This window comes from Vespa mandarinia, unplaced genomic scaffold, assembly GCF_050613455.1.
Source record: "Vespa mandarinia isolate Hongniang unplaced genomic scaffold, ASM5061345v1 scaffold_55, whole genome shotgun sequence".
NCBI lineage: Eukaryota > Metazoa > Arthropoda > Insecta > Hymenoptera > Vespidae > Vespa > Vespa mandarinia.
The window spans coordinates 529,341-552,317 of record NW_028197189.1 but is presented as its reverse complement, the minus strand read 5'-3'; the positions used below and the strand labels follow the sequence as shown (position 1 = coordinate 552,317).

The window sequence follows — 22,977 nt, the reverse complement described above, 5'->3', positions numbered from 1 at the left end:
ATATACCGAAATTCGCATACGTCGATTACATTTTTCGTCAAATTTCATGTTATAACGCGTATTTACACATAGTAAAAACGTTATATTCTTGTTATATTCTTCATTCTGCGTCGATAGAATGTAAAATCATTGAAATCGGACGAGATTTCAATTTTTCATTTTTCGTCGATACGCGTATATGAGCGAAAAATCGTATATACGAAATGAAACAATGTTAAAAACTTCGATTCCACTATAAAATTGATGTTTGATCTTATGAAATGCAATGTTCTGAATCGATTGGTAACATTTTTCAATCTGTGGCACAAGTATTTAGATAGATTTGACGATTTTATCTTCTCATATACCGAAATTCGCATACGTCGATTACATTTTTCGTCAAATTTCATGTTATAACGCGTATTTACACATAGTAAAAACGTTATATTCTTGTTATATTCTTCATTCTGCGTCGATAGAATGTAAAATCATTGAAATCGGACGAGATTTCAATTTTTCATTTTTCGTCGATACGCGTATATGAGCGAAAAATCGTATATACGAAATGAAACAATGTTAAAAACTTCGATTCCACTATAAAATTGATGTTTGATCTTATGAAATGCAATGTTCTGAATCGATTGGTAACATTTTTCAATCTGTGGCACAAGTATTTAGATAGATTTGACGATTTTATCTTCTCATATACCGAAATTCGCATACGTCGATTACATTTTTCGACAAATTTCATGTTATAACGCGTATTTACACATAGTAAAAACGTTATATTCTTGTTATATTCTTCATTCTGCGTCGATAGAATGTAAAATCATTGAAATCGGACGAGATTTCAATTTTTCATTTTTCGTCGATACGCGTATATGAGCGAAAAATCGTATATACGAAATGAAACAATGTTAAAAACTTCGATTCCACTATAAAATTGATGTTTGATCTTATGAAATGCAATGTTCTGAATCGATTGGTAACATTTTTCAATCTGTGGCACAAGTATTTAGATAGATTTGACGATTTTATCTTCTCATATACCGAAATTCGCATACGTCGATTACATTTTTCGTCAAATTTCATGTTATAACGCGTATTTACACATAGTAAAAACGTTATATTCTTGTTATATTCTTCATTCTGCGTCGATAGAATGTAAAATCATTGAAATCGGACGAGATTTCAATTTTTCATTTTTCGTCGATACGCGTATATGAGCGAAAAATCGTATATACGAAATGAAACAATGTTAAAAACTTCGATTCCACTATAAAATTGATGTTTGATCTTATGAAATGCAATGTTCTGAATCGATTGGTAACATTTTTCAATCTGTGGCACAAGTATTTAGATAGATTTGACGATTTTATCTTCTCATATACCGAAATTCGCATACGTCGATTACATTTTTCGTCAAATTTCATGTTATAACGCGTATTTACACATAGTAAAAACGTTATATTCTTGTTATATTCTTCATTCTGCGTCGATAGAATGTAAAATCATTGAAATCGGACGAGATTTCAATTTTTCATTTTTCGTCGATACGCGTATATGAGCGAAAAATCGTATATACGAAATGAAACAATGTTAAAAACTTCGATTCCACTATAAAATTGATGTTTGATCTTATGAAATGCAATGTTCTGAATCGATTGGTAACATTTTTCAATCTGTGGCACAAGTATTTAGATAGATTTGACGATTTTATCTTCTCATATACCGAAATTCGCATACGTCGATTACATTTTTCGTCAAATTTCATGTTATAACGCGTATTTACACATAGTAAAAACGTTATATTCTTGTTATATTCTTCATTCTGCGTCGATAGAATGTAAAATCATTGAAATCGGACGAGATTTCAATTTTTCATTTTTCGTCGATACGCGTATATGAGCGAAAAATCGTATATACGAAATGAAACAATGTTAAAAACTTCGATTCCACTATAAAATTGATGTTTGATCTTATGAAATGCAATGTTCTGAATCGATTGGTAACATTTTTCAATCTGTGGCACAAGTATTTAGATAGATTTGACGATTTTATCTTCTCATATACCGAAATTCGCATACGTCGATTACATTTTTCGTCAAATTTCATGTTATAACGCGTATTTACACATAGTAAAAACGTTATATTCTTGTTATATTCTTCATTCTGCGTCGATAGAATGTAAAATCATTGAAATCGGACGAGATTTCAATTTTTCATTTTTCGTCGATACGCGTATATGAGCGAAAAATCGTATATACGAAATGAAACAATGTTAAAAACTTCGATTCCACTATAAAATTGATGTTTGATCTTATGAAATGCAATGTTCTGAATCGATTGGTAACATTTTTCAATCTGTGGCACAAGTATTTAGATAGATTTGACGATTTTATCTTCTCATATACCGAAATTCGCATACGTCGATTACATTTTTCGTCAAATTTCATGTTATAACGCGTATTTACACATAGTAAAAACGTTATATTCTTGTTATATTCTTCATTCTGCGTCGATAGAATGTAAAATCATTGAAATCGGACGAGATTTCAATTTTTCATTTTTCGTCGATACGCGTAAATGAGCGAAAAATCGTATATACGAAATGAAACAATGTTAAAAACTTCGATTCCACTATAAAATTGATGTTTGATCTTATGAAATGCAATGTTCTGAATCGATTGGTAACATTTTTCAATCTGTGGCACAAGTATTTAGATAGATTTGACGATTTTATCTTCTCATATACCGAAATTCGCATACGTCGATTACATTTTTCGTCAAATTTCATGTTATAACGCGTATTTACACATAGTAAAAACGTTATATTCTTGTTATATTCTTCATTCTGCGTCGATAGAATGTAAAATCATTGAAATCGGACGAGATTTCAATTTTTCATTTTTCGTCGATACGCGTATATGAGCGAAAAATCGTATATACGAAATGAAACAATGTTAAAAACTTCGATTCCACTATAAAATTGATGTTTGATCTTATGAAATGCAATGTTCTGAATCGATTGGTAACATTTTTCAATCTGTGGCACAAGTATTTAGATAGATTTGACGATTTTATCTTCTCATATACCGAAATTCGCATACGTCGATTACATTTTTCGTCAAATTTCATGTTATAACGCGTATTTACACATAGTAAAAACGTTATATTCTTGTTATATTCTTCATTCTGCGTCGATAGAATGTAAAATCATTGAAATCGGACGAGATTTCAATTTTTCATTTTTCGTCGATACGCGTATATGAGCGAAAAATCGTATATACGAAATGAAACAATGTTAAAAACTTCGATTCCACTATAAAATTGATGTTTGATCTTATGAAATGCAATGTTCTGAATCGATTGGTAACATTTTTCAATCTGTGGCACAAGTATTTAGATAGATTTGACGATTTTATCTTCTCATATACCGAAATTCGCATACGTCGATTACATTTTTCGTCAAATTTCATGTTATAACGCGTATTTACACATAGTAAAAACGTTATATTCTTGTTATATTCTTCATTCTGCGTCGATAGAATGTAAAATCATTGAAATCGGACGAGATTTCAATTTTTCATTTTTCGTCGATACGCGTATATGAGCGAAAAATCGTATATACGAAATGAAACAATGTTAAAAACTTCGATTCCACTATAAAATTGATGTTTGATCTTATGAAATGCAATGTTCTGAATCGATTGGTAACATTTTTCAATCTGTGGCACAAGTATTTAGATAGATTTGACGATTTTATCTTCTCATATACCGAAATTCGCATACGTCGATTACATTTTTCGTCAAATTTCATGTTATAACGCGTATTTACACATAGTAAAAACGTTATATTCTTGTTATATTCTTCATTCTGCGTCGATAGAATGTAAAATCATTGAAATCGGACGAGATTTCAATTTTTCATTTTTCGTCGATACGCGTATATGAGCGAAAAATCGTATATACTGTCACGTCGCCGTATAACGACGTGTGGTACCCAAGCATCTCTAGACATTAGTATATAGGATACGGAAATGCTAATCCCACTGTCGGTAATCATACTGTCTCTAGTTCTACTTTAGATAATCCAACATCGGTAATTCTGCTCTCGGAAATCTTCTGTAGGTTAATCTACAGTGGGTAACGCCATAATAATAATTAATCGCACCTCAGAAATTTTAACAAGAGATATAATTCACTATTATTATTAAAATGGGAACACTATTGTTAGATAAGGTTCACTTAATAAATAAAAAGAAAGAACATATGTCAAAATAAAAATTGTTAAACAAACAGAATAAAGTACATAGGTAAGACCTTATATCTAGAAATTAACAATATATATATATATGTATATATATATATATACATATATACGTACACGCATAAAAACAGATTAATAATAGATTAATAGCGGTAAGGGACCTTATATTACATAATTATTAAGATGAGAATCATAATTAGAAATAACAATAATTATATACTATTAAAATCCTCGCACACTTATAATGGCACACATTATTAAATAATAATTATTAAAATAATAATGTTGTAATATTTAAAATATAAGTAATAAAGATAGAGCGACAAGCCGAGACATTCATATCACGAATGGCTAGACTACATCCTGTGATAACCGCATTCCAGAGCTAAGGATTCCTGGAATTACGTCGGGTGATAATCGCATTCCAGAGCCTAAGGATTCGTGGAATTACATCCGGTGATAACCGCGCCTGGGAACCGAGAATTCTGTGAAATGTATCCGATGATAACCGCATTCCTGAGGCTAAGAATTCTCGGAACTACATCCGGTGATAAGCGTCGACTGGCAGCAATTCCCAGAAAAGTAACGAAGGAATGCTTGTACTACATCACGCCACTCCATTCCCACGGGCAATACCCTCGCGTGCTGGCGGCAAGTCTGAGCGGCGCGCATGCGCAGCAACATCATTGGGGAGTCAACCAAGTGGGAGACCAGCGGAGCGGCAGCCAGTCTTCATCCGTCGCTCAATCCGATCAGCAGCAATACTTTTAGCTCCGCGCTTAAGATAAATCAACTTAACATTGTACTTAGGAATTATAGACATATCTACTGGGTAGTTTTATTATTACGACATACGATTCATAGGCAATTACGCCTTCGAGAGCGACCGTATGGTTAAACAAGTATAAGGGCCATAACGGAAGAATCTTTCTTCTCTCTTTCTACTGGTTAATTCGGGTGAAGTTGTAAATTAGTTACAAATTAGAATAAATAAATATTACGCGTATCCCGAGTTCCGCGCACAAATAACTAATTCATGGTTTGAATCAAATGTTTTACCGAACTGTATATTTAGTGTATTTTTAGTGATATATATATATATATTAAATCGTTATTGTTAAATTGTGGTGATACTTTTCATTCATCTCGTTGTCCACCGAACTTCCCATCCATTCATCTAAAGAATCTGAGGGCGTTTGAATTAATATCTATCCAAGGGGGCGAATTCCAGTCCAGGATATACGGCAACCCCCTGATATCATTCATTGGTTGGAAAGTCTTGGCAGCGGTGGTAAGTCAGTAAAAATATATTGGCGCTAATATACATCAAAGGAGCGGACGGTTTTCTATGCGGCAGCCATTCTTCGAGCAACAGGAATCACTTGCTCTCAATCCCGAGTCCTTGTACCAAAACGAGAGGAGTCTGCGAGGTTGGAGTAGAAGGGTAGTCCTTGACCTGACCGTATTAGCAGCTCACAATTAAAAATTCTTTTTTTTGTGTTTTCTCCCGTCTGGGACGTAACAAAAATTATAAGAAAATTTTTGGTGGCAGCGGTGGGATGGTAAAGCCTCCCTTGGGACTTAACTATTTCATTTACCTACTTCTTTTGGCATATTCGATTTTAACGCTAGAACCTTTCGCAACAACACTCTAAGAATGGCGGCTTCAAAAAAACCCGGTACTCCTACAAGGACCTCCCTCACGGAGGAGGAATTAAGAGCGTACGAGGGAGAGTTAGACGAACGGGAAGCAAGGATATTACTCTGTCTGGAGGAAAATAAAGCCACAGAACAAAAAATCAAGAAACTAGAAAAGAAAATGCGGGAACGAGAAAGCGATATGCAAAAGTTAGAATCTGAATTAGAAGCGAGAATAATGAAAATTGAAGAACAGGAGAGAAATATCCAAACACATCTTCGCGAAATAACTGATCAAAAAACGAAATTGAATAACCGAGAGTTAGAAATAGAAAAACGTGACATAGATCTAGATAGACGCGAAATAAATCTTCAACGACGTGAAAATGAACTTCGCGCAAAAGAATTAGACCATCGGCACGAATCTATGTTAATAAATGAGACGCGAAATACGCCTATAGCCACGGCCATACCCCGTGAAAGGAGCCCGTATTCATCTAGGAGTAATCTGGAATCTATCGTCGACATTGACTTACCTAGGAGAAATCGTGTAACAGATGAAGAGAAACCTGAACCTAGACCGATTCGAACGAAACCAGTCCAAATGGCAGGGTCAGAATTAAAGCTAAAGGAAATAACCGAAACAATCCCGCGTTTTGATGGGTACAATATATCGGTCCTCCAATTTTCGAGAGCATGCAAGAGGGCTATGGATCTGTTCCTTGAACGTCCTTCCGGGGAAGTGGAAGCGATGCTAGTTCGAAGAATTCGAGCCAAATTAGATGGGCATGCGTATTCAGTCACAGAAGACCAGGAGCTACAAACGATAGAACAACTGGTAGGCTTGCTAAAAGCAGCCTTCCAGCCAGCCAAATCCGCAAGCCATTATAAGGGACAATTAGCTAATATCTACATGAAATCCAGGGAAAGGATCTTAGATTACACCGAACGCATAAAGGAATTAAAACAAGCCATAATCGAGGCGGAAATTAAGGAATCGGGAGAATTGTCAGATCATCAACGGAGACGAATTGAGTGCGAGGTACTCGACGCACTAGAGAATGGCTTGCCGGAGGAATATGAGTTACGGATGAAGCATGAAAGATATCACGACTTAACGACGGCGGCCAACGCCCTTCTAAGAATAAGTAGGGCCCTAGAGAGAAACCGAGCTCGTACCAGCAAGGAAGAATCAAGGGAGGCCCCTAAAATACGTGCGATCACGAGCGGAAAGACTATTTGCACAATCTGTAAGGGAAGCGGTCATATGGCAAAGGATTGCCGAATCAGAGGGAGACCACCAACCTTTTCGGAAATCACCGCAAGGCCTTCCTCTCCTCGGTCAAAAGACCAGGTACTAAATGTAGCTTTAAACAATAGGCCATTTAGCCCACGTGAACAGCGAACCTGCTACTATTGTAAGAGAATTGGCCACATTTTAAAGGATTGCCGGAAACTTAAGTACGATAGTGAACATAGAAGTGGGGATAAACACCACGCGTATAATTCGGGCCGTCAGAGCCCGGAGGATAGAACAAGAAGCCGCCGGAAATCGACGGAACATAGACCACAGTATAGCCAAGGCAATGACCGCCGGAGTTCGCCGCCAAGGGCCATTAATAGGGAAAGAAGCCACTCAACGTCCAGCAACCAGGGAAACCCTGTAAGCGGCCCGTCGAGATCAGACAGGAGCGGGGCCGCCATGGGAAACGCTCACGGACAATCCAATGCGCAGGCGACTCAATCAAACAAGTCGCAACAATAAATTATAAACCAACAGCAAAAGCACCTACCATAGTTATGGACATCGGGAATCATGGAAGACAGGTCAAATTCATGATTGACACTGGCGCAGAAGTTAACATTATCAAAGAAAGTGCTGTCGAATCGAATTCCTATATCGACAACAACGATGTAATAAAGGTATGTGGTATTACGGACGACCATATTCGAACGAGGGGTTCATTGGCCGCCCACCTCTTTGGGAAAAAGGTACGGTTTTACGTGGTGGGATCGAATTTCCCGATCGAGCAGGACGGTATTCTGGGAAGTGAGTTCCTGAAAACAGTTGGTGCTGATGTAAGCTACACCCAACAGTGTATGAGGATCGCGGACAAGGAAGTGCCTTTCACAGACAGACAATTCATGCGCGTATCGGCAAGGACGAGTGCGGTGTTTCATTGCCGTGTCAAGAATCCCGAAATCGATGAAGGTTACATTCCACGGATAGAATCCTTACAGGGAATATACATGGGGGAAGCCATTGTTAAAAATCACCAGGGTCGGGCTTATCTCAGGGTGATAAACACCACTAATGAGGATCAGGATATCGTGATTCCCACGCTGGAATTACAAGCATTCGAAGCACATCAGGACAAAATACGAGATACACCAGGAACATCAAAAGAGGAAATAACGGTATGCGTCGGAACGATCAAGAATTGTCAGAGGAACCATGATCAAGATAGGCGGAGGAAGCGAGAGAACAATAATAGGGCAAAGGAGGTTGAAGCACTGTTACGTCTAGATCATTTGAACAACGAAGAAAGGAAGAGCGTCATTGACCTCTTATCTGTCAGCGCAGACTGCTTTCATCTCCCAGGAGAACAGCTGGAGAGCACGCAGATGCTGACGCATAGAATTATTACTACCGATGAGATACCGATACATACCAAACAGTACAGGTTCCCACCCATACATAAGGAAGAGATAAATAAACAGACACAAGAACTGTTAGAGAGTGATATAATAAGGCCATCCCTCTCTCCTTACAATTCCCCTATCTGGGTAGTACCCAAAAAGGCTGACTCAATGGGAAATCCCAAGTGGAGAATGGTTATTGATTATAGAGGACTTAATGAGAAGACTGTCGGGGATGCGTATCCCCTCCCTAACATTACAGAGATACTCGATCAGCTGGGTTCAGCGAAATACTTCTCTACCTTCGACCTAAAGTCCGGATTTCACCAGATCGAAATGCACCCAGATGATAGCCACAAGACCGCCTTCTCGACACCTCACGGGCATTTCGAATTTGCGAGAATGCCGTTCGGATTAAAGAATGCTCCAGCCACCTTCCAACGGCTCATGGACCTCGTCCTGACGGGTCTTCAAGGCGAAGAAATGTTCGTCTACTTGGACGACATAGTATTATACGCAAGGTCGCTCCATGAGCACGAGATAAAATTTAACAAGCTTATAGGTAGACTAAGGAAGGCGAATTTGAAGCTGCAGCCTGACAAATGTGAATTTCTGAAAAAGGAAGTTATTTATCTGGGTCACATCATCGGCAAAGACGGTGTGAAACCGGATCCGAAGAAGCTACGTGCCGTAAAAGAATTCCCGCAACCAAAGAAAGCTAAGAACGTTCGACAATTCTTGGGACTCGCGGGATACTATAGGAGGTTCATCCCCGGATTCTCTAAGCTGGCAAGACCTCTCACAGAGTTATTAAAGAAGGAAGTGACATTTAAGTGGGGTGAGCCACAGGAAATGGCATTCGTGACACTACGAGACACGCTGTGCAAGGAACCTGTGCTCCAATACCCAGACTTCAGTAGGGAATTTAACGTTACTACGGATGCGTCAGGTTATGCTATAGGTGGAGTGCTTAGTCAGGGACCGATAGGGAAAGACCTGCCTATCTCTTATTGTTCAAGACTACTAAATATAGCTGAAAAGAACTACTCGACCATCGAACGCGAACTCTTAGCAATAGTCTACGCCGTGCACTACTTTAGGCCATACTTATATGGCAGGCAATTTACGCTAGTTACTGATCATCGTCCACTGGTGTGGCTAAAATCCCACAAAGATCCAACTTCGCGTTTGACCAAATGGGGTTTGAAACTAGCCGAGTACGATTTCAGAATAATATACAAGGCAGGCACAGCCAATGCAAATGCCGACGCTCTTTCGCGAAATCCACCAGGAACGGCGCAGGTCTTGCCACTACATAGAGACGACAGCTCCTCAAACGAGTCCTTGTATTCTCGCAGGTCAGGCACACACGGATCTGATACAAGAGAGCTAGAGAAGCTCTTCGATCGGATAGACATAAGTAAGGTGCCAGGCAAGACGGAGGGTATTTGCTCAAATAATTCTCCTATCATTGCTGATAGCGATTCAGACTCCAGTTCCGATACTTTATTCGAACCAATATCGCGGCCATATGAATTGCAGAATCAGGAAGAGTACACATTCAGAATTTCACAGAATCTTACAGAAACTAGAGATAGATTAACAATGAGAAGGGATAATCTAGCTATCTTCATTACTCAGAAGGGCAACCCTTGCGATGAGGGTGCTAAACAGCTTCAGGATATGAATAAACTCCCAAATTACAAGGATTTAACTCTAGGTCGGGCAAGGGTCACTAAATATGGATCTAAAAATCTAATATCATTAGTCATTAAGGAAAATAATAATGTGATAACGGATGTAGAAATTCTGAATGATGCTCTGGAATCGCTCCTATCAGTGACAAGGGAACTAGATTTGCGTACGGTAAGCATCTCCAGTTCGAACAGAATAGATGACATACCATGGGAATATATCCAGCAAAGGTTAGGAGAATTATTCGACGCGGAAGATTGCACAATTTGCTTCTGTAAAAATTTGATTAGAATACCCAAGGAGAATGAGCGCGAGGACCTAATACGCGAAAACCATTCATCTGCTTTAGGGGGTCACAAGGGAGTGACCAAAACTTATAGCAGAATAAGAACGAGATACTTTTGGGAAAATATGAAAGGGCAGATTCAGACCTTCATACAAAATTGTTTGGATTGCCAACTGAAAAAGCTAGTTAGAGTCAAAAATAAGCAACCAATGGTGTTAACGGACACACCAGGATCTGCATTCGATAAAGTAGCACTCGACGTAGTGGGTCCTCTAGCCCAGACTGAAAAGGGGAATAAATATATTTTGACGATTCAGGATCAGTTAACAAAATTCTCTTTAGCCGTCCCTCTTGCGAGCACAACATCAATAGACATTGCCAATGCTTTAATCTCAAATTTAATTTGTAAGTTCGGAGCGCCTAGGGCAATACTCACAGACCAAGGATCAAACTTTTTAAGTACCCTACTACGAGCTATAGCACGTAAATTTAAGATAAAGCAGTACAAAACTACAGCTTTCTACCCACAGTCAAACGGATCATTGGAAAGGTCTCACCATGTCCTAATCGAGTACCTGAAGCAATTTACGGATAAGGAAAAAGATTGGGACGAATGGGTAGACACGGCTATCTTTTCATATAATACAAGTGTACACGAGGGAACACGATACACGCCCTACGAACTAGTCTTCGGAAAATTAGCTAGGGTTCCAGCCTCAGATCCACCTTTGGACGATGAAATGGACAGGACATACTTACAATATTACGCGAATCTAATAAACAAAATAAATAGAACACAAGAGGTAGCACGACAAAATTTGATGAGATCGAAGGAAACTTCAAAAAGGTATTACGACAAGAAAGCAAGACCGTTAACGCTAAGGGAAGGGGATAAGGTATTTTTACTGAAGGAACCTACTAACAAATTCGGCAACCAATATACAGGACCTCATCAGATTTTAGAAATACTCCCTCGAAATAATGTTAAACTATCAATAGGAAACCATACTAGGATAGTGCATGCTAATAAGTTAAGAATATCTAAAATGAAATAGGTTAAGGTGATTATTTTACAGAAACCATGGGGCTTCTCGGAATTTTAATAACAACCGTAGGAATCATCTCTGAATGTTACTGTTTGTTGGGGTACGACTGTGGGGGAGGATCAACCAACATCACAACAATTTCACTATTGGACACGGGAGAATGTAATATCCCATCACATGCACCCAATGCTACAGAAGTCTACATTCAGCTTCTACAATTAGCAGAATACGATTACACGCACGTATACCAATGCCGAGTGGAGATTGATAGAACAATTTATTATTGCGGAATGTCATCACATGTGTCAGCTGTTCAAAATGGAAGGCGAATATACCTGATGGACTTAACAGCTGAGGCATGCAAGGCCACGTTCAACACCGGTATAATGGGAATAACACCGACCCTGCAGGTATCAGGATTGCGGGCCAATGCCACCGAATATCGGAGTGCCACATTAGCAGGATCAATTTCAATGGACGGCAAGTGTTCGGGAACACAATACGCCGATCCGTACGGCACGTGGGACAATGTAGTGGTGCAAGCATCACTCAAAATTAACATCAAGGAATATTATGCTACTGTAAAGATAAGACAGAACAACGTGATTTTGAGCAAAGGAGAGGTGTGCGTATTTACGGATGGAATGTGCCTAACCGACGAGGAAGGAAATGCGTTTTGGTCGACCAGGCCGGAGTCGTCCTGTAACTTCGATAACTACAAGGTGTTATATGAAGGATTTGCGACCAAATTAAAAACCATGGGTAATACGGAAGTATACCCGGACATATACACCATCACGACTCAAGACGTTACATTCACCTTGGAAAAAAGAGCAGAGCATCATTTGTGCGGATATACTTTACTACTGAGCGAGCATCCAAAATTATTCATTCTAGAGACGCAGAAAGGAAGGACCTTTGCGTCAAAAGCAAAATTATCAGTCGAAAACCTCGATCTGTTCGCTTATGTTAACTCCAAATTTGTTTACCTCGAAAAACACATAAGAACGCAAATGACAGCCCTGTACAGCGACGTAATTAGGCAAAAGTGCGAACTAGAAAAACAGGTCCTTAAGAACGCTTTGGCATTAGCAACCCTCCGCCCAGATGAGTTCGCTTATACAATCATGAAGGCAGCTGGGTACATGGCAGTAACTGTAGGGGAAGTCATTCACATAGTAAAATGTACACCCGTCCCAGTCAGCATTAGGCAATCAGAAGAATGTTACCATGAACTACCTGTCACGCACCAGAATAACAGTCTTTACCTGACACCAAAATCGAGAATACTGGTAAAGACAGGCACCATAAAGGAATGCAACGCACTACTACCATCCATGTACTACTTGGAGGGAAATTGGTACAGACTGACACCGAAACCTGTGGAGGTACTCCCTCCTCAAACACTCCAACCATTAACAAAGCTAGCATGGAAATATATTAATACCAAGAACTTAATGACGAGCGGAATATATACGCATCAAGACTTGGACAACTTACGGGACCACATCATGTTCCCCGCAGAGAGACCAGGACTTTTAAATACAATTGCCAGAGGAGCGACAGGACACCGCATCCCACCTAACACTGTTTCGATGTATAACTTATTGGGAGAAGCAGACATCAACAAAATTACGGATAGCGCAATCTCGAAGCTGTGGCAAGGCTTTTTAGCATTTGGATCAGCAAGTGCTGGAATGATCGGATTATTTATCCTAGTTAAAGGCGTAAAATTATGTGTCGACGCCATTATCAGAGGATACGTGCTCCATACTGTCTATGGATGGAGCTTACATCTGTTAGGAGCCATCTGGAGTTCGTTGACGCATCTACTTCTTCATCTGGGACGATCAGATAAGCAAGACGGAAGGAAGACAACAAAGGGTGAAGGAAATAGTGATACCATTGAAGTAACGGTGGACGACACAAAAGATGATGCTACTCCGACACCCGCAACCAGAGGAAGTTCAAAATATCCGATTCTCGAAAGCATCCTAGCAGCTCGTAAAAACAAGTCGTCAGAAATAGAAATTTCCTAACGACTCAATTAAGGGGGGAGGTGTCACGTCGCCGTATAACGACGTGTGGTACCCAAGCATCTCTAGACATTAGTATATAGGATACGGAAATGCTAATCCCACTGTCGGTAATCATACTGTCTCTAGTTCTACTTTAGATAATCCAACATCGGTAATTCTGCTCTCGGAAATCTTCTGTAGGTTAATCTACAGTGGGTAACGCCATAATAATAATTAATCGCACCTCAGAAATTTTAACAAGAGATATAATTCACTATTATTATTAAAATGGGAACACTATTGTTAGATAAGGTTCACTTAATAAATAAAAAGAAAGAACATATGTCAAAATAAAAATTGTTAAACAAACAGAATAAAGTACATAGGTAAGACCTTATATCTAGAAATTAACAATATATATATATATGTATATATATATATACATATATACGTACACGCATAAAAACAGATTAATAATAGATTAATAGCGGTAAGGGACCTTATATTACATAATTATTAAGATGAGAATCATAATTAGAAATAACAATAATTATATACTATTAAAATCCTCGCACACTTATAATGGCACACATTATTAAATAATAATTATTAAAATAATAATGTTGTAATATTTAGAATATAAGTAATAAAGATAGAGCGACAAGCCGAGACATTCATATCACGAATGGCTAGACTACATCCTGTGATAACCGCATTCCAGAGGCTAAGGATTCCAGGAACTACATCCGGTGATAACCGCGCCTGGGAACCGAGAATTCTGTGAAATGTATCCGCTGATAACCGCATTCCTGAGGCTAAGAATTCTCGGAACTACATCCGGTGATAAGCGTCGACTGGCAGCAATTCCCAGAAAAGTAACGAAGGAATGCTTGTACTACATCACGCCACTCCTTTCCCACGGGCAATACCCTCGCGTGCTGGCGGCAAGTCTGAGCGGCGCGCATGCGCAGCAACATCATTGGGGAGTCAACCAAGTGGGAGACCAGCGGAGCGGCAGCCAGTCTTCATCCGTCGCTCAATCCGATCAGCAGCAATACTTTTAGCTCCGCGCTTAAGATAAATCAACTTAACATTGTACTTAGGAATTATAGACATATCTACTGGGTAGTTTTATTATTACGACATACGATTCATAGGCAATTACGCCTTCGAGAGCGACCGTATGGTTAAACAAGTATAAGGGCCATAACGGAAGAATCTTTCTTCTCTCTTTCTACTGGTTAATTCGGGTGAAGTTGTAAATTAGTTACAAATTAGAATAAATAAATATTACGCGTATCCCGAGTTCCGCGCACAAATAACTAATTCATGGTTTGAATCAAATGTTTTACCGAACTGTATATTTAGTGTATTTTTAGTGATATATATATATATATATATTAAATCGTTATTGTTAAATTGTGGTGATACTTTTCATTCATCTCGTTGTCCACCGAACTTCCCATCCATTCATCTAAAGAATCTGAGGGCGTTTGAATTAATATCTATCCAAGGGGGCGAATTCCAGTCCAGGATATACGGCAACCCCCTGATATCATTCATTGGTTGGAAAGTCTTGGCAGCGGTGGTAAGTCAGTAAAAATATATTGGCGCTAATATACATCTAAGGAGCGGACGGTTTTCTATGCGGCAGCCATTCTTCGAGCAACAGGAATCACTTGCTCTCAATCCCGAGTCCTTGTACCAAAACGAGAGGAGTCTGCGAGGTTGGAGTAGAAGGGTAGTCCTTGACCTGACCGTATTAGCAGCTCACAATTAAAAATTCTTTTTTTTTTGTGTTTTCTCCCGTCTGGGACGTAACAATACGAAACGAAACAATGTTAAAAACTTCGATTCCACTATAAAATTGATGTTTGATCTTATGAAATGCAATGTTCTGAATCGATTGGTAACATTTTCCAATCTGTGGCACAAGTATTTAGAAAGATTTCACGATTTTATCTTCTCATATACCGAAATTCGCATACGCCGATTACATTTTTCGACAAATTTCATGTTATAACGCGTATTTACACATAGTAAAAACGTTATATTCTTGTTATATTCTTCATTCTGCGTCGATAGAATGTAAAATCATTGAAATCGGACGAGATTTCAATTTTTCATTTTTCGTCGATACGCGTATATGAGCGAAAAATCGTATATACGAAATGAAACAATGTTAAAAACTTCGATTCCACTATAAAATTGATGTTTGATCTTATGAAATGCAATGTTCTGAATCGATTGGTAACATTTTTCAATCTGTGGCACAAGTATTTAGAAAGATTTCACGATTTTATCTTCTCATATACCGAAATTCGCATACGTCGATTACATTTTTCGACAAATTTCATGTTATAACGCGTATTTACACATAGTAAAAACGTTATATTCTTGTTATATTCTTCATTCTGCGTCGATAGAATGTAAAATCATTGAAATCGGACGAGATTTCAATTTTTCATTTTTCGTCGATACGCGTATATGAGCGAAAAATCGTATATACGAAACGAAACAATGTTAAAAACTTCGATTCCACTATAAAATTGATGTTTGATCTTATGAAATGCAATGTTCTGAATCGATTGGTAACATTTTTCAATCTGTGGCACAAGTATTTAGAAAGATTTCACGATTTTATCTTCTCATATACCGAAATTCGCATACGCCGATTACATTTTTCGACAAATTTCATGTTATAACGCGTATTTACACATAGTAAAAACGTTATATTCTTGTTATATTCTTCATTCTGCGTCGATAGAATGTAAAATCATTGAAATCGGACGAGATTTCAATTTTTCATTTTTCGTCGATACGCGTATATGAGCGAAAAATCGTATATACGAAATGAAACAATGTTAAAAACTTCGATTCCACTATAAAATTGATGTTTGATCTTATGAAATGCAATGTTCTGAATCGATTGGTAACATTTTTCAATCTGTGGCACAAGTATTTAGAAAGATTTCACGATTTTATCTTCTCATATACCGAAATTCGCATACGTCGATTACATTTTTCGACAAATTTCATGTTATAACGCGTATTTACACATAGTAAAAACGTTATATTCTTGTTATATTCTTCATTCTGCGTCGATAGAATGTAAAATCATTGAAATCGGACGAGATTTCAATTTTTCATTTTTCGTCGATACGCGTATATGAGCGAAAAATCGTATATACGAAATGAAACAATGTTAAAAACTTCGATTCCACTATAAAATTGATGTTTGATCTTATGAAATGCAATGTTCTGAATCGATTGGTAACATTTTCCAATCTGTGGCACAAGTATTTAGAAAGATTTCACGATTTTATCTTCTCATATACCGAAATTCGCATACGCCGATTACATTTTTCGACAAATTTCATGTTATAACGCGTATTTACACATAGTAAAAACGTTATATTCTTGTTATATTCTTCATTCTGCGTCGATAGAATGTAAAATCATTGAAATCGGACGAGATTTCAATTTTTCATTTTTCGTCGATACGCGTATATGAGCGAAAAATCGTATATACGAAACGAAACAATGTTAAAAACTTCGATTCCACTATAAAATTGATGTTTGATCTTATGAAATGCAATGTTCTGAATCGATTGGTAACATTTTTCAATCTGTGGCACAAGTATTTAGAAAGATTTCACGATTTTATCTTCTCATATACCGAAATTCGCATACGTCGATTACATTTTTCGACAAATTTCATGTTATAACGCGTATTTACACATAGTAAAAACGTTATATTCTTGTTATATTCTTCATTCTGCGTCGATAGAATGTAAAATCATTGAAATCGGACGAGATTTCAATTTTTCATTTTTCGTCGATACGCGTATATGAGCGAAAAATCGTATATACGAAATGAAACAATGTTAAAAACTTCGATTCCACTATAAAATTGATGTTTGATCTTATGAAATGCAATGTTCTGAATCGATTGGTAACATTTTTCAATCTGTGGCACAAGTATTTAGAAAGATTTCACGATTTTATCTTCTCATATACCGAAATTCGCATACGTCGATTACATTTTTCGACAAATTTCATGTTATAACGCGTATTTACACATAGTAAAAACGTTATATTCTTGTTATATTCTTCATTCTGCGTCGATAGAATGTAAAATCATTGAAATCGGACGAGATTTCAATTTTTCATTTTTCGTCGATACGCGTATATGAGCGAAAAATCGTATATACGAAATGAAACAATGTTAAAAACTTCGATTCCACTATAAAATTGATGTTTGATCTTATGAAATGCAATGTTCTGAATCGATTGGTAACATTTTCCAATCTGTGGCACAAGTATTTAGAAAGATTTCACGATTTTATCTTCTCATATACCGAAATTCGCATACGCCGATTACATTTTTCGACAAATTTCATGTTATAACGCGTATTTACACATAGTAAAAACGTTATATTCTTGTTATATTCTTCATTCTGCGTCGATAGAATGTAAAATCATTGAAATCGGACGAGATTTCAATTTTTCATTTTTCGTCGATACGCGTATATGAGCGAAAAATCGTATATACGAAACGAAACAATGTTAAAAACTTCGATTCCACTATAAAATTGATGTTTGATCTTATGAAATGCAATGTTCTGAATCGATTGGTAACATTTTCCAATCTGTGGCACAAGTATTTAGAAAGATTTCACGATTTTATCTTCTCATATACCGAAATTCGCATACGTCGATTACATTTTTCGACAAATTTCATGTTATAACGCGTATTTACACATAGTAAAAACGTTATATTCTTGTTATATTCTTCATTCTGCGTCGATAGAATGTAAAATCATTGAAATCGGACGAGATTTCAATTTTTCATTTTTCGTCGATACGCGTATATGAGCGAAAAATCGTATATACGAAATGAAACAATGTTAAAAACTTCGATTCCACTATAAAATTGATGTTTGATCTTATGAAATGCAATGTTCTGAATCGATTGGTAACATTTTTCAATCTGTGGCACAAGTATTTAGAAAGATTTCACGATTTTATCTTCTCATATACCGAAATTCGCATACGTCGATTACATTTTTCGACAAATTTCATGTTATAACGCGTATTTACACATAGTAAAAACGTTATATTCTTGTTATATTCTTCATTCTGCGTCGATAGAATGTAAAATCATTGAAATCGGACGAGATTTCAATTTTTCATTTTTCGTCGATACGCGTATATGAGCGAAAAATCGTATATACGAAATGAAACAATGTTAAAAACTTCGATTCCACTATAAAATTGATGTTTGATCTTATGAAATGCAATGTTCTGAATCGATTGGTAACATTTTTCAATCTGTGGCACAAGTATTTAGAAAGATTTCACGATTTTATCTTCTCATATACCGAAATTCGCATACGTCGATTACATTTTTCGACAAATTTCATGTTATAACGCGTATTTACACATAGTAAAAACGTTATATTCTTGTTATATTCTTCATTCTGCGTCGATAGAATGTAAAATCATTGAAATCGGACGAGATTTCAATTTTTCATTTTTCGTCGATACGCGTATATGAGCGAAAAATCGTATATACGAAACGAAACAATGTTAAAAACTTCGATTCCACTATAAAATTGATGTTTGATCTTATGAAATGCAATGTTCTGAATCGATTGGTAACATTTTCCAATCTGTGGCACAAGTATTTAGAAAGATTTCACGATTTTATCTTCTCATATACCGAAATTCGCATACGCCGATTACATTTTTCGACAAATTTCATGTTATAACGCGTATTTACACATAGTAAAAACGTTATATTCTTGTTATATTCTTCATTCTGCGTCGATAGAATGTAAAATCATTGAAATCGGACGAGATTTCAATTTTTCATTTTTCGTCGATACGCGTATATGAGCGAAAAATCGTATATACGAAACGAAACAATGTTAAAAACTTCGATTCCACTATAAAATTGATGTTTGATCTTATGAAATGCAATGTTCTGAATCGATTGGTAACATTTTTCAATCTGTGGCACAAGTATTTAGAAAGATTTCACGATTTTATCTTCTCATATACCGAAATTCGCATACGTCGATTACATTTTTCGACAAATTTCATGTTATAACGCGTATTTACACATAGTAAAAACGTTATATTCTTGTTATATTCTTCATTCTGCGTCGATAGAATGTAAAATCATTGAAATCGGACGAGATTTCAATTTTTCATTTTTCGTCGATACGCGTATATGAGCGAAAAATCGTATATACGAAACGAAACAATGTTAAAAACTTCGATTCCACTATAAAATTGATGTTTGATCTTATGAAATGCAATGTTCTGAATCGATTGGTAACATTTTCCAATCTGTGGCACAAGTATTTAGAAAGATTTCACGATTTTATCTTCTCATATACCGAAATTCGCATACGCCGATTACATTTTTCGACAAATTTCATGTTATAACGCGTATTTACACATAGTAAAAACGTTATATTCTTGTTATATTCTTCATTCTGCGTCGATAGAATGTAAAATCATTGAAATCGGACGAGATTTCAATTTTTCATTTTTCGTCGATACGCGTATATGAGCGAAAAATCGTATATACGAAATGAAACAATGTTAAAAACTTCGATTCCACTATAAAATTGATGTTTGATCTTATGAAATGCAATGTTCTGAATCGATTGGTAACATTTTTCAATCTGTGGCACAAGTATTTATAAAGATTTCACGATTTTATCTTCTCATATACCGAAATTCGCATACGTCGATTACATTTTTCGACAAATTTCATGTTATAACGCGTATTTACACATAGTAAAAACGTTATATTCTTGTTATATTCTTCATTCTGCGTCGATAGAATGTAAAATCATTGAAATCGGACGAGATTTCAATTTTTCATTTTTCGTCGATACGCGTATATGAGCGAAAAATCGTATATACGAAATGAAACAATGTTAAAAACTTCGATTCCACTATAAAATTGATGTTTGATCTTATGAAATGCAATGTTCTGAATCGATTGGTAACATTTTTCAATCTGTGGCACAAGTATTTAGAAAGATTTCACGATTTTATCTTCTCATATACCGAAATTCGCATACGTCGATTACATTTTTCGACAAATTTCATGTTATAACGCGTATTTACACATAGTAAAAACGTTATATTCTTGTTATATTCTTCATTCTGCGTCGATAGAATGTAAAATCATTGAAATCGGACGAGATTTCAATTTTTCATTTTTCGTCGATACGCGTATATGAGCGAAAAATCGTATATACGAAATGAAACAATGTTAAAAACTTCGATTCCACTATAAAATTGATGTTTGATCTTATGAAATGCAATGTTCTGAATCGATTGGTAACATTTTTCAATCTGTGGCACAAGTATTTAGAAAGATTTCACGATTTTATCTTCTCATATACCGAAATTCGCATACGTCGATTACATTTTTCGACAAATTTCATGTTATAACGCGTATTTACACATAGTAAAAACGTTATATTCTTGTTATATTCTTCATTCTGCGTCGATAGAATGTAAAATCATTGAAATCGGACGAGATTTCAATTTTTCATTTTTCGTCGATACGCGTATATGAGCGAAAAATCGTATATACGAAATGAAACAATGTTAAAAACTTCGATTCCACTATAAAATTGATGTTTGATCTTATGAAATGCAATGTTCTGAATCGATTGGTAACATTTTCCAATCTGTGGCACAAGTATTTAGAAAGATTTCACGATTTTATCTTCTCATATACCGAAATTCGCATACGTCGATTACATTTTTCGACAAATTTCATGTTATAACGCGTATTTACACATAGTAAAAACGTTATATTCTTGTTATATTCTTCATTCTGCGTCGATAGAATGTAAAATCATTGAAATCGGACGAGATTTCAATTTTTCATTTTTCGTCGATACGCGTATATGAGCGAAAAATCGTATATACGAAACGAAACAATGTTAAAAACTTCGATTCCACTATAAAATTGATGTTTGATCTTATGAAATGCAATGTTCTGAATCGATTGGTAACATTTTTCAATCTGTGGCACAAGTATTTAGAAAGATTTCACGATTTTATCTTCTCATATACCGAAATTCGCATACGCCGATTACATTTTTCGACAAATTTCATGTTATAACGCGTATTTACACATAGTAAAAACGTTATATTCTTGTTATATTCTTCATTCTGCGTCGATAGAATGTAAAATCATTGAAATCGGACGAGATTTCAATTTTTCATTTTTCGTCGATACGCGTATATGAGCGAAAAATCGTATATACGAAATGAAACAATGTTAAAAACTTCGATTCCACTATAAAATTGATGTTTGATCTTATGAAATGCAATGTTCTGAATCGATTGGTAACATTTTTCAATCTGTGGCACAAGTATTTAGAAAGATTTCACGATTTTATCTTCTCATATACCGAAATTCGCATACGTCGATTACATTTTTCGACAAATTTCATGTTATAACGCGTATTTACACATAGTAAAAACGTTATATTCTTGTTATATTCTTCATTCTGCGTCGATAGAATGTAAAATCATTGAAATCGGACGAGATTTCAATTTTTCATTTTTCGTCGATACGCGTATATGAGCGAAAAATCGTATATACGAAATGAAACAATGTTAAAAACTTCGATTCCACTATAAAATTGATGTTTGATCTTATGAAATGCAATGTTCTGAATCGATTGGTAACATTTTTCAATCTGTGGCACAAGTATTTAGAAAGATTTCACGATTTTATCTTCTCATATACCGAAATTCGCATACGTCGATTACATTTTTCGACAAATTTCATGTTATAACGCGTATTTACACATAGTAAAAACGTTATATTCTTGTTATATTCTTCATTCTGCGTCGATAGAATGTAAAATCATTGAAATCGGACGAGATTTCAATTTTTCATTTTTCGTCGATACGCGTATATGAGCGAAAAATCGTATATACGAAACGAAACAATGTTAAAAACTTCGATTCCACTATAAAATTGATGTTTGATCTTATGAAATGCAATGTTCTGAATCGATTGGTAACATTTTCCAATCTGTGGCACAAGTATTTAGAAAGATTTCACGATTTTATCTTCTCATATACCGAAATTCGCATACGCCGATTACATTTTTCGACAAATTTCATGTTATAACGCGTATTTACACATAGTAAAAACGTTATATTCTTGTTATATTCTTCATTCTGCGTCGATAGAATGTAAAATCATTGAAATCGGACGAGATTTCAATTTTTCATTTTTCGTCGATACGCGTATATGAGCGAAAAATCGTATATACGAAATGAAACAATGTTAAAAACTTCGATTCCACTATAAAATTGATGTTTGATCTTATGAAATGCAATGTTCTGAAT

General features: G+C 36.1%; 1 protein-coding gene across 1 annotated transcript; it reads left to right on the top strand.

The window, feature by feature from the left end:
- Positions 1-11,589: 11,589 nt before the first annotated feature.
- On the top strand, positions 11,590-13,791 carry LOC146872102 (uncharacterized). Its single transcript, XM_085664380.1, has one exon. It carries the CDS (start codon positions 11,590-11,592, stop codon positions 13,591-13,593), a length of 2,004 nt encoding a protein of 667 aa, XP_085520506.1. The 3' UTR covers positions 13,594-13,791.
- The last annotated feature ends 9,186 nt before the right edge of the window (positions 13,792-22,977 follow it).

Excerpts from the sequence above, each read along its gene's own strand:
- LOC146872102 (XM_085664380.1), top strand. The coding sequence starts at position 11,590 with ATGGGGCTTCTCGGAATTTTAATAACAACCGTAGGAATCATCTCTGAA.